The sequence below is a fragment of the Macaca fascicularis genome, chromosome 4 (assembly GCF_037993035.2).
Source record: "Macaca fascicularis isolate 582-1 chromosome 4, T2T-MFA8v1.1".
Classification (NCBI taxonomy): Eukaryota; Metazoa; Chordata; class Mammalia; order Primates; family Cercopithecidae; genus Macaca; species Macaca fascicularis.
Genome location: NC_088378.1, coordinates 135721584 through 135736930, shown reverse-complemented (window position 1 = coordinate 135736930; position 15347 = coordinate 135721584). Strand labels below are relative to the sequence as shown.

Here is a 15347-nt window from a genome sequence, read left to right as displayed (position 1 = left end):
AATTGAGCTATGCTCTGGCATTAGTTAGACTCAACCTGCTGCTGATTTTAAATGTTTCAAGGGGAAGACTCTGTGTGTGCTTATGGCCTCTTTCCATAGTGGTACTTTGTCTCCTAAGCATTTTCGGACTGTAGGAAACTTCATTTTGCCTTTGCAGGCCAATCTCTAGTCTCCTGAGTGGCCCTGGCACTCAGCAGATGTCTTGAGTAGAACAGCAGTCAGTGACAGCCATGTGGCTATCAGAAGCTTCACTGTGCTGAAGGAAAGCCTGATCTTTAGCACTTACCCAAACTCAGCAAATAACCCTGATATGGTTTGGCTCTGTGTCCCCACCCAAATCTTATCTTGTAGCTCCCATAATTCCCACGTGTTGTGGGAGGGACCTGGTGGAAGATGATTGAATTAGGGGGATGGGTCTTTCCCGTACTTTTCTTGTGACAGTGAATGGGTCTCATGAGATCTGATGGTTTCAGAAAACGGGAGTTGCCCTGCACAAGCTCTCTCTTTACCTGCTGCCATCCATGTAAGATGTGGCTTGCTCCTCTTTGCCTTCTGTCATAATCTTGAGGCTTCTCTAGCCATGTGGAACTGTGAGTTCTCCATTAAACCTCTTTCCTTTGTAAATTGCCCAGTCTCAGGTATGTCTTTATCAGCAGCGTAAAAGCAGACTAATACAAACCCCTAAGAAAGAAAATGGCCAATAATCTCAACTTCCCTGGGAAGGAATCTTTTCTCTCTTAACTTTTAGTTCTTTTACTCTTCTTTGCTTCTACAGTTCTCCAATATCTTTCAAAATATGATTGTTATAATTCATTCTTTTTTTCACTTTTTTTTTTTTTTTTTTAAGAGACAGGGTCTCACCATGTTGCCCAGGCTGGTCTCGAGTTCCTGAGCTCAAGTGATCCTCCTGCCTAAACCTACCAAAGTGTTGGGATTACATGCATGAGTCACGATGCCCAGCCCATGTTTTTCCTCTTGATATAAAGTGATAAACTGTCACTTCCTACTACATTTTACTCAAAAGTAGAAGTTTTCTTATGTTCTTTTCCAGTTAATTAGTTCACATAGGATTCAAACAAGGTCCATGCATTGCACATAGTTGATGTAACTATTAAGTCTCCTGGTTTATAGGTTCCTCCTCCCTCTTTGTTTTTGTTGTTGTTATGTTTGTTTTTCTTTTTCTTTTTTTTTTTTTTTTTAAATATATGGTCTTTCTATGTTGCCCAGGCTGGTCTCTAACTCCTGGGCTCAAGCGATCCTCCTGTGTCAGCCTCCCAAGTTGGTGGGACTATAGGCACATACCTTCATGCCCAGCTGTTTTTCATCTTAGTTGTTAAAGAAACTGGTTCATTTGTTCTGTTGAATTTTTTGGATTCTGCTAATTGGATTCTCCTAGTGTTATTTAACATGTTCCTCTGCTCCTTGTATTTACTTCAATCTACCAGATCTAGAGGATTGATAATATTCAGGTTCATTTTTTTGGCATAATTACTTTATAGGTGGTACTATGTGGAGTCAGCCCTCCATATTCATGAGTTCTACATCTGCAGACTCAACCAAGCAGGTATAAAAAATATCTGGGGGCAGAGTGTGGTAGCTCATGCCTGTAATCCCAGCAGTTTGGGAGGCTGATGTGGGAAGATCACTTGAGGCCAGGAGTTTGAGACTGGCCTGGGCAACATAGCAAGACCCTGTCTTTACAAAAATAAAAGAACAGGCCCAGCTGCAAAACTAAAAAATTATTTAAAAAATGGGCCCAGCTAAACCCAACCTAAATTGCAGAATTATTAGCAAAGGCATGATTATTGTTTTAAGCTACTAAATTTTGGGGTGGTTTATTATGCAGCAATAGATTACTAAAACCCATAGTATCTAGGATATGGTGAGCATTCCAATAAATGTTTAATTAAATTGTAAGAGATTAGATGGGTAATTTGACTAGTCAGCCCTCGTGGTCCTTCCAAGCACTGAGATTCTATGGCCCTGAGATCATTAATAACCTTGGATTATGCCAAGGTTACTTTCTCTACCTCTGCTAATGAGTCACATCTGGATGCAATGTAGTTGAGTCCTTGGACTTTGTGACATTTAACACATACAGAGACAGCTACCCGGGGTCACTTTATTTTTTGACAGTCTCTTTCAAACCTACTTTTTTGCAGTACTATGGAATCCACTTAGATATTCACATATGAAAATCATACCTCAACTGCCATTTACTGTAGAACACAAACTGTTTTGAGGGAAAGTAATGGAAGTATTTGTACTTCCAAGACATTTATACTTTCCAACTTATTCTTTACCCATTTTGCAGCCTTTAGAATTTTTCTCCAGTTTCTTATTAGAGAGAGAAAACCATGATGACCGTGCTGTGAGAAGTGAGCTAACTAATCCAAACTATACCATTTGGTAAAGTTTGAAATGGCTTAGAATTTCAGGTGATCTCCGTGTTGGAAGACTTAGCCTTTGAATTGTTAATCACTTTACCCTTTCTTTAGTGCTGTACTATTTATAATGGGTTAATCAATTTTCCTTATTTGATTACTTTGGGAGGGGCTCGATGCTATGGGTTTATACCAGAGTATTTTTAAAAGACAGAGTATAATCCAAGCATCTGGTTGGTCTTTCTGAGGTCATGCATCAAAGCCAATATTTAACCATTAATATGGTTTGGCTCTGTGTCCCCATCCAAATCTCATCTTGAACTGTAATCCAAATTGCAGTCGCCACATGGGAGGGACCTGGTGGGAGGTGATTGGATCGTGGAGGCATTTCCCCCATGCTGTTCTCGTGATAGTGAGTTTTCATGAGAGCTGATGGTTTTAAAAGTGTTTGGCAGCTCCCCTTTTGCTCTCTCCTGCCACCTTGTGAAGAAGGTGCCTGCTTCCCCTTTGCCTTCCACCATGATTGTAAGTTTCCTGAGGCCTCCCCAGCCATGTGGAACTGTGAGTCAATTAAACCTCCTGATATGGTTTGGCTGTGTTTCCACCAAATCTCAACTTTAATTGTATATCCCAGAATTCCCACATGTTGTGGGAGGGACCCGGGGGAGGTAGTTGAATCATGGGGGCCGGTCTTTCCTGTGCTATTCTTGTGATAGTGAATAAGTCTTACAAGATCTGAGGGTTTTATCAGGGGTTACCGCTTTTGCATCCTCCTCATTTTCTCTTGCCACCACCATGTAAGAAGTGCCTTTTGCCTCCTCCCATGATTCTGAAGTCTCCCAAGTCATGTGGAACTGTAAGTTCAGTTAAACCTCTTTTTCTTCCCAGTCTCAGATATGTCTTTACCAGCATGAAAACAGACTAATACAGTAAATTGGTACTAGTAGAGTGGGGTGCTGCTGAAAAGATACCTGAAAATGTTGAAGCGACTTTGGAACTGGGTAACAGGCAGAGGTTGGAACAGTTTGGAGGGCTCAGAAAAAGACAAGAAAATGTGGGAAAATTTGGAACTCCCCAGAGACTTGTTGAATGCTGCCCAGCAAATGCTGATAGTGACATGAACAATAAGGTCCAGGCTGAGGTGGTCTCTGATGGAGATGAGGAACTTGTTGGGAACTGGAACAAAGGTGACTCTTGTTATGTTTTAACAAAGAGACTGGTGGCATTTTGCCCCTGCCCTAGAGATTTGTGGAACTTTGTACTTGATAGAGATGATTTAGGGTGTCTGGCAGAAGAAATTTCTGAGCAGCAAAGCATTCAAGAGGTGACTTGGGTACTGTTTAAGGCATTCAGTTTTATAAAAGAAGCAGAGCATAAAAAGTTCAGAAAATTTGCAGCTTGACAGTGTGATAGAAAAGAAAAACCAGTTTTCTGGAGAGAAATTCAAGCTGGCAGCAGAAATTTGCATAAGTAGCCAGGAGCCTAATGTTAATCCCCAAGACCATGAGGAAAATGTCTCCAGGCCATGTCAGAGATCTTCACAGCAGCCCCTCCAATCACAAGCCTGGAGGCCCAGGAAGAAAATGTGGCTTCATGGGTCGGGCCCAGGTCCCTGTGCTATGCGCAGCCTAGAGACTTGGTGCCCTGTGTCCCAGCTGCCCTGGTCATGGCTGAAAGGGGCCAACATAGAGCTTGGGCTGTGGCTTCAGAGGGTGGAAGCCCCAAGCCTTGGCAGCTTCCACATGGTGTTGAGCCTGTGGATGCACGGAAGTCAAGAATTGAGGTTTGGGAACCTCTGCCTGGATTTCAGAAGATGTATGGAAATGCCTGGATGCCCAGGCAAAAGATTGCTATAGGGGTGGGGCCCTCATGGAAAATCTCTGCTAGGGCAGTGCAGAAGGGAAATGTGGGATTGGAGCCCTCACACAGAGTCCCTACTGGGGCACTGTCTAGTGGAGCTGTGAGAAGAGGGCCACCATCCCCCAGACACCGGAATGATAGATCCACTGACAGCTTGCACTATGCACCTAGAAAAGCTGCAGACACTCAACACTAGCCCATGAATGCAGCCACGAGAGAGGCTGTACCCTCCATAGCCACAGGGGTGGGGTTGCCCAAGACCATGGGAACCCACCTCTTGCATAACCTGGATGTGAGACCTGGAGTCAAAGGAGATAATTTTGGAGCTTTGAAATTTGACTGCCCCACTGGATTTTGGGCTTGCATAGGCCCTGTACACCCTTCGTTTTGGCCAATTTCTCCCATTTGGAATGGCTGTATTTACCCAATACCTGTACTCCCATTGTATCTAGGAAGTAACTAACTTGCTTTTGATTTTACAGGCTCATAGCAGGAAGGGACTTGCCTTGTCTCAGATGAGACTTTGGACTGTGGACTTTTGTGTTAATGCTGCAATGAGTTAAGACTTTGGGGGACTGTTGGTAAGCCATGATTTGTTTTGAAACTTGAGGACATGAGATTTAGAGGGGTCAGGGGTGGAATGGTTTGTTGGAGGCTGTGTCCCCATCAAATCTCAACTTTAATTATATCTCCCAGAATTCCCACGTGCTGTGGGAAGGACCCAGGGGGAGGTAATTGAATCGTGGGGGCGGGTCTTTCCCATGCTATTCTCATGATAGTGAATAGTCTCACGAGATCTGATGGTTTTATCAGGGATTTCCGCTTTTGCTTCTTCCTATTTTCTCCTGCCACCACCATGTAAGAAGTGCCTTTCACCTCCTGCCATGATTCTGAGGCCTCCCAAGCCATGTGGAACTGTAAGTCCAATTAAACCTTTTTCTTCCCAGTCTCAGATATGTCTTTATCAGTAGCACGAAAATGGTCTAATACACCTCCTTTCTTTATAAATTACCTAGTCTCAGGTAGTGTCTTTATAACAGTGTGAAAACAGACTAATACAGCCTTGTTGCAGTTGTAGCAGAAAGGACCCAAGTCTAGACTCTACGACTTAATGGCACAAGTGTCAGAAGCCATTGATTCTCTGTTTACAGACTTTAATGGACACATGGGACTAGAAGGGAACTGGAGTGAGAAGGCAGCAACCTGCAGAAAATGGGCTCTCTGTGCACTTCTTAGTCTCCTGTTATAAATATGAAATGTTTCCTTGGCTTTGGCAGATTTCTGTGCCTGTCCCTGCCATCCTGACAACTTATTCCTGGTTTGACATTTCTAGTTGAGCCCTTGGTATCATAGGCTCCATCTAGTTGTGCCCCAGATGTTCTCATCCATGGCCACCACTCTTGGGTTCCCATTTGTTCCTGCCCTTCTAGCAATCATTGGAATTTACTTTAAGCCTAACTCCTACTCATCCTTCAGATCTCAAGTCATATGTCATTGCCTTAGGAAGAACTTCCTTGAGACTCAAGACTAGATCAGGTCCTCTTGATACATGCCCCAAGAGTTTCTTGTGTTTCATCTTCACAATTTGTAATTTATTACTTTTCACAACTTGTAATTATTTTTGTCATCTGTTCTATACCCATCCTGTATCTTCAGCACCTGGGACAGTGCTTAGCACAGAGTAGGCCTTCAATAAATGTGTTCAGTAAACATGAAACAGTGAAGCTTGTGACTTTGGCCCCTACCTCTTTTTGTATTTACAAGGTCATGTTGCACATTATATCTCAGTTTTATGCGTGTATAAATTAGGATAATATTATTTTACCTACCTCACAGTTCAAGACGCAACGCATGTAGCAGATGCTTAACAAAATGCTTCTACAATGGCTGAATGCATATGCTATCTTTATGATAAAAGAATTCTATATTTTAACTAAGATTTATTTCACTTAACAAGATAAATGGAGTACTGAAGCAGGAGTCGTCATGTTTTTTGAGCTGGAAATAAAATTCAGGATTTCATATACCTTTGCCCAGGGGTCTATATTTTTCTTCTGGTCATACTTTAATACTAGACATATTTTAAATGGGGAAGGGGGAAATTTTTTGAATGGATTTGGACAAAACTAGTAATGATTGACTTTTCCAACTTCTAGGCTGGTTGTGGCTGTCACAGATTTTAACTCCTTGGTGCACCAAGAATACAGATTCCAAATTGCCTATATCTTAAAAACTTGTAAGAAAGAAGCAATGGTGAATCTGAATGGTGAATGTGAATCTGAACCCCAGGGAGAATTCCAGAAAGGGAATTCATAAAGGGAATTCCCATCAGTTGGTACAGCTCATTGGCCTTATGAAACCAGTGGCAGGATAAGATCTTGACCTCTGAGAATGACAGCAAAAGTGCTCTCAGTTTAGCAGGACGTTGTACTACAAGTCTCACAGGCTGGCTTGCTTTTGACCCGGATTAACCTACCTGTTTTCCCCATTTCCCCTATCAGTACAGGGAAGATACCTTGCATATAAAATCAAATGCTGCTTAATTTTTTTTTCTCTTGTTCATCTCTTCTCCACCATGTCCACTCCCTTCTGGGATCCCTCCTATTTGACATTTCCTTCAGGATACAGAATACAGAGAAGGGAGAAGGTGCAGGAAGGATCCAAATGTTTAGTACTAGAGTTATACATTTTATTTGAGCTTCATCTCTTTGGAGAAAGGGGAACAGGGATGAGAGGATTAAGTTAGAGATGGTCTGGCACAAAGCCCGGAGATGTGGGGTGTGTGAAGAAGGAAATTCATGACTAGAATATATGCTGAAGGTGAAATGAGGGGAGCCTGGATAGGGAATTAAGAGATAATTGTTGGCATTTAGTAATGTGATCTGGGAGTGTGATCCCAGTGCAGAACAAGGAAGAAGGCCGGCAGGTGGCAGGAGTCACAGTCAGGAAGGAAGTACTGCTAGTTCATATCCAATCTAGGTCTCTGGACAATTAACCCCTTTTGGATAGAAGGATTTGCCAGGATTATCCGACCCCTTATTTCCAGTTCATCTCCTAGACATCTTCATTACTGTTGCCCTCCGGTGAGTATGAATCCATAGGATGGCGTCTTCTCTCCACTGACCATGTCCGAGGCTGAGTCTGAGACTGGGTGGAAGCCGTACGCGGATGATACGTAGGCCAGTAATGCTGCTGAGGGAAAGTGTGAGCTCTTGACCTAAATTTGGGGTCAGGCTCCATCTCGGGCTCAGTCTCAGGCTGGGGCTCCATCTCGGTCTCGGTCTCGGTCTCAGTCTCAGCCTTGGGCTCCATTTCAGGCTCCAGCTCTGACTCAGGCTCCAGTTCCCGATCCAGGTCTAGGTCCAGACCCAGCCCAGCCTCTTGTTCTGACTCCAGCTCCAAATCCAACTCCGACTCCTCTTCTACAGGCTGTTGGATCTTGGTGAAGCCTGGACTTACATTTTTTTGGCTTCCTAGAAAACTGCTGCTCATTTTATATATTGAGTTGTCATTCTGAAATACAATTAGGTAGGTTAAAATTTCTAATTAAATTTAACTTTCTGCTGAACGCAGTGGCTCATACCTTTAATCCCAGCACTTTGGGAGGCTGGGGCAGGAGAATCACTTTAGCCCAGGAGTTCAAGGTCAGCCTGGGCAACATAGTGAAACTTCTATCTCTACAAATAATAATAATAATTTTAAAAACTAGCTGGGCATGATGGCACATGCCTGTAGTCCTGGCTACCCAGGAGGCTGAGGCAGGAGGATCGCTTGAGGCTGAGACCGCAGTGAGCTGTGTTTGCATCACTGCACTCCAGCCTGAGCAACAGAGTGAGACTTTGTCGCAAAAAACAAACAAACAAAACCCAGACTTTTAATCTTTGAGCAGTCAAGGAATTTCAGAATACAATAGGACTTAAGGTACCAGAACCATGGGTTCCTTGCAGAGTAGAAAATATTTCTTACCTAAGTCTACTTTTCTTTTTATTATTGTTATTAATTTTGACACAGAGTCTTGCTCTGTTGCCCAGACTGGAGTGCAGTGGCATGATCTTGACTCACTGCAAACCTCTACTTCCCGAATTCAAGTGATTCTCTTGCCTCAGCCTCCCAAGTAGTTGGGACTACAGATATGCACCACCACGACTGGCTATTTTTGTATTTTTAGTAGAGACAGGGTTTCACCATGTTGGCCAGGCTGGTCTTGAACTCCTGAACTCAAGTGATCTGCCCGCCTTAGCCTCCCAAAGTGCTGGGATTACGAGCATGAGCCACTGCACCCAACCTTTATTTATTTTTTATTAAAAATTTTTTTAAAAATTTTCTTTAAAATGCCAATGATATCATCCATAAATCTGCTTTTCATCTTCCTTCTAACCTCTGGTTTCTCAGTTACTCACTATTCTTCAGACTCAATCAATTTCCAACTTAGAATTTCTCTGGCTTTTCTAGCTAGACCGGATTTCACGAGCAACCATTTAAAACAGCAATGGACTTAACAACATTCTGAAACATCTTGTCTTCTTGATCTTAGTTGTCTTGCCAACCCCCAGTGCAATCCTTGACAGGGCATATAAGGCTGTGTGTGACCTGGCCTCTTGCCATTCTTCTTTAGCTTATTCCAGCTGTGGTCCCTGCCCTTTGCTCTCACCATAAAGTTACCCAGAGTTGCCTGACTACTGCTCAGTTTTGTGCATGCCGCTCCTTTTGCCTGACTTGTCCTCCTCCATCTTGTCCACATCCACTTAGTCATCACCCCAGATTCAGAGCTAAGATGACCAGGCAAGACCACAGCTTCTTTTGTGTTCCAGCTACACCTCATTCACACTTTCATCATAGTACCAGTAATGTATTGCTTTATTTATTTACAAACCTACTCCTTACTAGACTCTAAGCTTGTGGAATATGACAGGGCCTGGTTCTTGATATCCCCAGTAGCAGACACTGAGCTTGTCACATAGCAGGCACCCACAGGCCTTGCATAAGCCTTGAATCAGCCTGTAGCACCATTCCTCCAAATTAATCACTTCACCTTTCCTGAAACATTTTCTTCTCAACCACCATATGACACTCTTCTGCTTTTCCTCATTCCTTCCTGCTTGCTGTTTCTTGGTCTCTTTACTGTCTCCTCTGCTTCTATTGGACTTCTAGGTGTTGGTATGCCCCAGCGCTTGATCATGGGACCTTTCTCTTCTCTATGCTCTCTCCATAGGGACTTTTATTCTGGGCCCATAATTTTTGTTACCATCTGTAGGCTGATGCTGATGATTCTTTGATTATAACCCTTCTCCGATCTGCAGGTTCTTATATTCACTTCCATTCTTGACATCTCCATTTGAATGTTTAATAGGCAACTTTTTTTTTTTTTTTTTTTTGAGTATTGTTCTGTTGCCTAGGCTGGAGTACAGTGGCATGATCTTGGCTCACTGCAACCTCCGCCTCCCAGGTTCAAGTGATTCTCCTGCCTCAGGCTCCCAAGTAGCTGAAATGACAGGTGTACGCCACCACACCTAACTAATTTTTGTATTTTTAGTCGAGAAGAGGATTCACCATGTTGGCCAGGCTAATCTCGAACTCCTGGCCTCAAGGGATCCACCTGCCTCGCCTCCCAAAGTGCTGGGATTACAGGCATGAGGCCACACCCGGCCCAGGCATTTTGAATTCAATACACATGAAATAGAACTTGCTACTCTCCTAGTCTTCCCTATCTTAAATAGCAGAAAACAATTGACATATTCAATACCAAGTCTTAATATAAGAATGTTAGTACATTAGGAAAATACTTTTTTAAAACATGGTAGATAATGTCCATCTTTTTTTTTTTTTTTTTGACCAGGTCTTACTCTGTCATCCATGCTGGGGTGCAGTGGCAAAATCAAAGCTCACTGTGACCTTAAACTATTGGGCTCAAGCAATCCTCCTGCCTCAAGCTCCCAAGTAGCTAGGATTACAGGTATGCACCATCATACCTGGCTGATTTTTAATTAAATAATTTTTTTTTCAAGATAGCATCTCACTATGTTGTCCAGGTTGCTCTGAAATTCCTGGCCTCAAGTGTTTCTTCTGCCTCGGTCTCCCAAAGTGCTGGCATTACAGGCATGAGTCACTACGCCTAGCTGATATGTCCATCTTAAACCAGCTATCACCACTAGTCTTTTATTTTTTAACTTTTTTTGAGACAGGGTCTCACTCTGTCATCCAGGCTGGAGTGCAGTGGCACGATCTCAGCCCACTGCAACCTCCGCTTCCTGGGTTAAAGTGATTCTCGTGCCTTGGCCTCCTGAGTAGCTGGAGTTATAGGCACGTACCACCACGCCCAGTTAATTTTTTTGTATTTTTAGTAGAGACGGGGTTTTGCCATGTTGGCCAGGCTGGTCTCAAACTCCTGGCCTCAAGTGATCCCGCCTGCTTTGGCCTCTCAAAGTGCTAGGATTGCAGGTGTGAGCCACCACACCTGGCCACCACTAATCTTAATAGACACACAAGAATCCTCATTAAATTCAGGAGTAAGACAAGATTCATCATTATGACTTAAATTGTTCTGAGAGGTTTAGTTAATGCAATAATGTATGATATTGAAATAAGAATTCTAACAACTGGAACATAAGAGATTAGTATTATTTTTAGAAAATATTTTCCTATTTGGAAAACCCAAAGGAATTAACAGTGAAACCTCTTAGGAATAGTAAAATGATTCACAAAGGTAGCCAAATAATTTAATAAAAACCAGTGAGTTTTCTATATGTTAGCAATTGCCAGTTAGAAAATATAATGGAAATGGCCAGGTGTGGTGGCTCATGCCTGTAATCCCAGCACTTTGGGAGGTGGAGGTGGGTGGATTGCTTGAGCCCAAGAGTTCAAGACCAGCCTGGGCAACATGGCAAAATCCCGTCTCTGTGAAAAATACAAATATTAGCTGGGCATAGTGGTGTGTGTCTGTACTCCCAAATACTCAGGAGGTTGAGGTTGGAGGATTGCTTGAGCCTGAGAGGCTGAGGCTGTGGTGCACTGTGATCATGCCACTGCACTTCAGCCTGGGTGACAGAGTGACACCCTGTCTCAAAAAAACCAAAAAGTAAAACATATAAAGTATCTAGGATTTTCCTATGTGAAGAGTCACAAAACCTTACTATGCATGAAACATTTAAGAAGACAGTAAATGTAGAGACAGTTTATATTTCTGAATAAGAAGAATGAATACTATAAAGATATAAATTCTCAAGTGATTTTATATTTTTAATACAACTCTAATGATTATTTCAATAAGATTTGTTTTTGTGGGGTGGAGACCTGACAAAAGATTCAAACGTTGGTTTGGAAGAATACATTGGTGAGAATGACTTAGCAAATTTTGAAATAGAACACTGATGACATAGGACTTCTTAACCAATGTTAAAGTGTATTATACAGCAATAGCAACAAAAACAGTGTGATAGCCAGGTGTGGTGGCTCACACCTGTAATCCCAGGATTTTGGGAGGCTGAGGTGGGCAGATCACCTGAGGTCAGGAGTTTGAGACCAGCCTGGGCAACATGGTGAAACCTTGTCTCTACTAAAAATAAAAAAATTAGCCAGGTGTGGTGGTGCATGCCTGTAATCCCAGCTACTCAGGAGGCTGAGGCAGGAGAATCACTTGAACCTGGGAGGTGGAGGTTGCAGTGAGCCGAGATCCATTCTGCATTCCAGTCTGCATTCCAGACTGGGCAACACAGTGAGACTGTCTCAAAAAAAAAAAAAAAAAACCAAAAACAAAACAAAAAACAAAAAACACTGTGATACTGAAGCTATACAGAATAATGAAATCCACAACTAAGCTACAAATACAGTTTAGTTTTCATAAGAATATAATATTTTATGAAAATAACATATCAGTAGGGGAAAGAAGGCTTATTCAATAGATGGTTGGATGGTGCTATGATTTGCATGTGTGACTTCCAAAATCCATGTTGAAACTTAATCCACATTGTGATGGTATTAAGAGGTGAGGCCTTTTGGGAGTGATTAAGTCATAAGGGCTCTGCCCTTGTGAATGGATTAGTGCCTTATAAAAGAGTTGGAGGGAGCTAGCATAGGTACTTTTGTCCTTCCACCTTCTGATACATGAGGATGCTGCTGAGAGAAGATGGAACAAGCCCTCAGCAAACACTGAAACTGCCAGGGCCTTGATCTTGGACTTCTCACATTCAGAACTGTGAGAAATAAATATCTATTATGTACAAATTACCCAGTCTCAGATATTTTGTTATAGTAGCACTAATGAACTAAGATAGATGGTACATAGCCCAAAATAATTAGCTATATAGATAAAAAATAAAGATTAAGGCTGGGTGCAGTGGCTTACACCTGTAATCCCAGCACTTTGGGAGGCTGAGGCAGGTGGATCACGAGGTCAAGAGTTTGAGACCAGCCTGGCCAACATAGTGAAACCCCGTCTCTACTAAAAATACAAAAATTAGCGGGGTGTGGTGGCAGGCGCCTGTAGTCCCAGCTACCTGGGAGGCTGAGGAGGGAGAATTGCTTGAACCCGGGAGGCAGAGGTTGCAGTGAGCCAAGACCACGCCATTGCACTCCAGCCTGGGTGACAGAGTGAGGCTCTGTCTCAAAAATAAAAAAAAAAATGAAGATTACCCTCTAATACCTGTACACTGAAATACATTCTATTTACATTAAAGAGTATAACATATAAAAAATAAAAACATAAAAATCTAGAAAATATGTCTTATTTACCTTCTAAGTGGGAATGACTTTCTAAATAAAAAGTAAATATAAATAAGAAAAGGAAATATTAATAGATATGACTAAATATGTGAAAACAAATGTTGAGTATCATAATTATAAATAAAAAATAGAGAAACTTCCATTTATAATAGAAGCAGATGGCATAATTCAAACCAATTGATTAGTTAATTATTACTAATTATTAGTTACAATACTAATAATTAGTTATTACTAATTAACTACTAACTAGTTTTTTTTATTAACTACCAGTTAACTAGTTGTATGTGTTTGTTGTTGTTGTTGTTTTGTTTTGTTCTGTTTTTAGACAGAGTCTCGCTCTGTCACCCAGGCTGGAGTGCAGTGGCGCGATCTCGGCTCACTGCAACCTCTGCCTCCTGGGTTCAAGCGATTCTCCTGACTCAGTCTCCCAAGTAGCTGGGACTACAGGTGCGTGCCACCTCGCCCGGCTAATTTTTTTATATTTTTAGTAGAGACAGGGTTTCACCATGTTGGCCAGGCTGGTTTTGAACTCCTGACCTCAAGTGATCCGCCTGTCTTGGCCTCCCAAAGTGCTGGGATTACAGGTGCATACCACCACGCCTGGCTAATTTTTTTGTATTTTTAGTAGAGATGGGGTTCACCATGTTAGCCAGGATGGTCTTGATCTCCTGACCTAGTGATTCGCCCATGTTGGCCTACCAAAGTGCTGGGATTACAGGCGTGAGCCACCATGCCTGGCCCTTGTTTCAGATGTGGTGTCTCATTTCATCAACTAGGCTTTGTTTAATAATTTCTAGTCATTAGATGATATTAGATAATATTTTAGTGCCCATCTGTTTTAATTTCTTTTTTTTTTTTTTTTTGGAAACCTTTAACCTACACAGGTACTGATTTGAAATGCTGAAGTGGGCCCAGGTCTCAGTATGTTTTTATTTTTTCAGACAGTCTCACTCTGTTGCCCAGGCTGGAGTGCAGTGGCACAATCTCGGCTCACTGCAACCTCCACCTCCCGGGTTCAAGCAATTCTCCTGCCTCAACCTCCCAAACAGCTGGGACTATAGGCGCCTGCCACCGTGCCTGGCTAATTTTTGTAGTTCTAGCAGAGATGGGGTTTCACCTTGTTGGCTAAGATGGTCTTGAACTCCTGACCTCGTGATCCACCCACCTTGGCCTCCCATAGTGCTAGGATTACAGACGTGAGCCGCTGCACCCAGCCAGGTCTCAGTATTAATAAAAGACTGAAAATTCAGACATATATTATTCTCCTTTGCATTTGATCAGGTTGAACAAATCTCATATTACAATGTAAAGGTAATAAAGCTGAGGTGTTAGACAAGATTAGAGATCTGAATCTCTGCTAGTTCATTAGTTTAATTATTCATCTCAAGAGTGGGTGGGGTGGGGAGGAATTCTAAAGGTATAGCTAAGGGAGATATTTAAAATATTTAGCAACTGGTAATAGACACTAACCAAGAATGCTGTAGAAGGATCCTTGAGGTCTATGCTGGGTTGGGCAAACCCTCTCTTCAGTTAGGGAAATTTCTTGAATGGAACCCCGATGTCATGACAGTGGGGGCACTTGGCTGCTCAGATCCACTGCTATTTACCAAGTGGTAAGGGAGCATTTCCACATCTCAGATTCTGGTACAGCCATACTAAATAGCTTTCCTGGACATTATTCATCTATCTGATCAGGTATCCTGACTCCCAGCCCCCACCCACCCCCACCCATCCCCCCTGCCGACCTCAATCGCTTCCCCCAACCCCATGCTTTGTCTGTTTGTCCGACCTTCTCTGTTTCTGAGTAGGTTTCCCGTATCACTGTCTCAGATTCATCGATGCTTAATTCGGAGGAGTCTATAACCTTCCTTGACAAGGCGAACAGCACGGCGTCGTGAACGCTGAGGAACAGCTGGGTCTTGGTGATGCCAGCATCAAAGAAATCATTCCTCTCAAATGCCCTGACTATGGAAGCTACAAACCAAACCCAGAACACACACAATGTCAGATACGTGGGGAGCAGAGGGCCCAGGGTGCAAAACAGCCCTCTCATAGGGTGAAGAAGGATACTCACAGTGACACCCTGCAATGAGTATCAAAATGTTGGCATTTCGAAAGGCATTGCATATCTGCAGAGAGAGAAAAAATCAGTATAAGAAGGCTTTGTCTGAGCCGAGATCGTGCCACTGCACTCCATTTTTGAAGTTCACTTCAAAGCAAATCAATATCGACCTTAGTACTTAACACTGAGTAGACACTAACCCTGAGCACTAAGTTAAAGTGTCAAAAGAAACAAACTCTGCTTCTTTCACTACCAAGAGGAAACGAAGTCATTCTTGATCATATGGCAAATCACAAAGTCATTTGCCAAAGGGCCACAACAGA

The 15347-nt window shown here is 42.6% G+C and overlaps 1 protein-coding gene and 1 long non-coding RNA gene across 4 annotated transcripts in view; one reads left to right on the top strand and one right to left on the bottom strand.

The window, feature by feature from the left end:
* LOC102117245 (uncharacterized) overlaps positions 1–15347 on the top strand; it is a 72494-nt gene that overhangs the window by 15796 nt on the left and 41351 nt on the right. The window lies entirely within an intron of this gene.
* The window catches only part of SLC26A8 (solute carrier family 26 member 8), an 80409-nt gene continuing 71981 nt past the window's right edge, over positions 6920–15347 (bottom strand). For both annotated transcript variants that reach the window (XM_005553202.5, XM_074038261.1), the window contains 3 exons: positions 15037–15091; positions 14752–14936; positions 6920–7757 (listed from right to left, as the gene is read on the bottom strand). In XM_005553202.5, the coding sequence (XP_005553259.3) occupies positions 7299–7757; positions 14752–14936; positions 15037–15091 (699 nt within the window). In that variant the 3' untranslated portion in view covers positions 6920–7298. The remainder of the gene's footprint in view (positions 7758–14751; positions 14937–15036; positions 15092–15347) is intronic.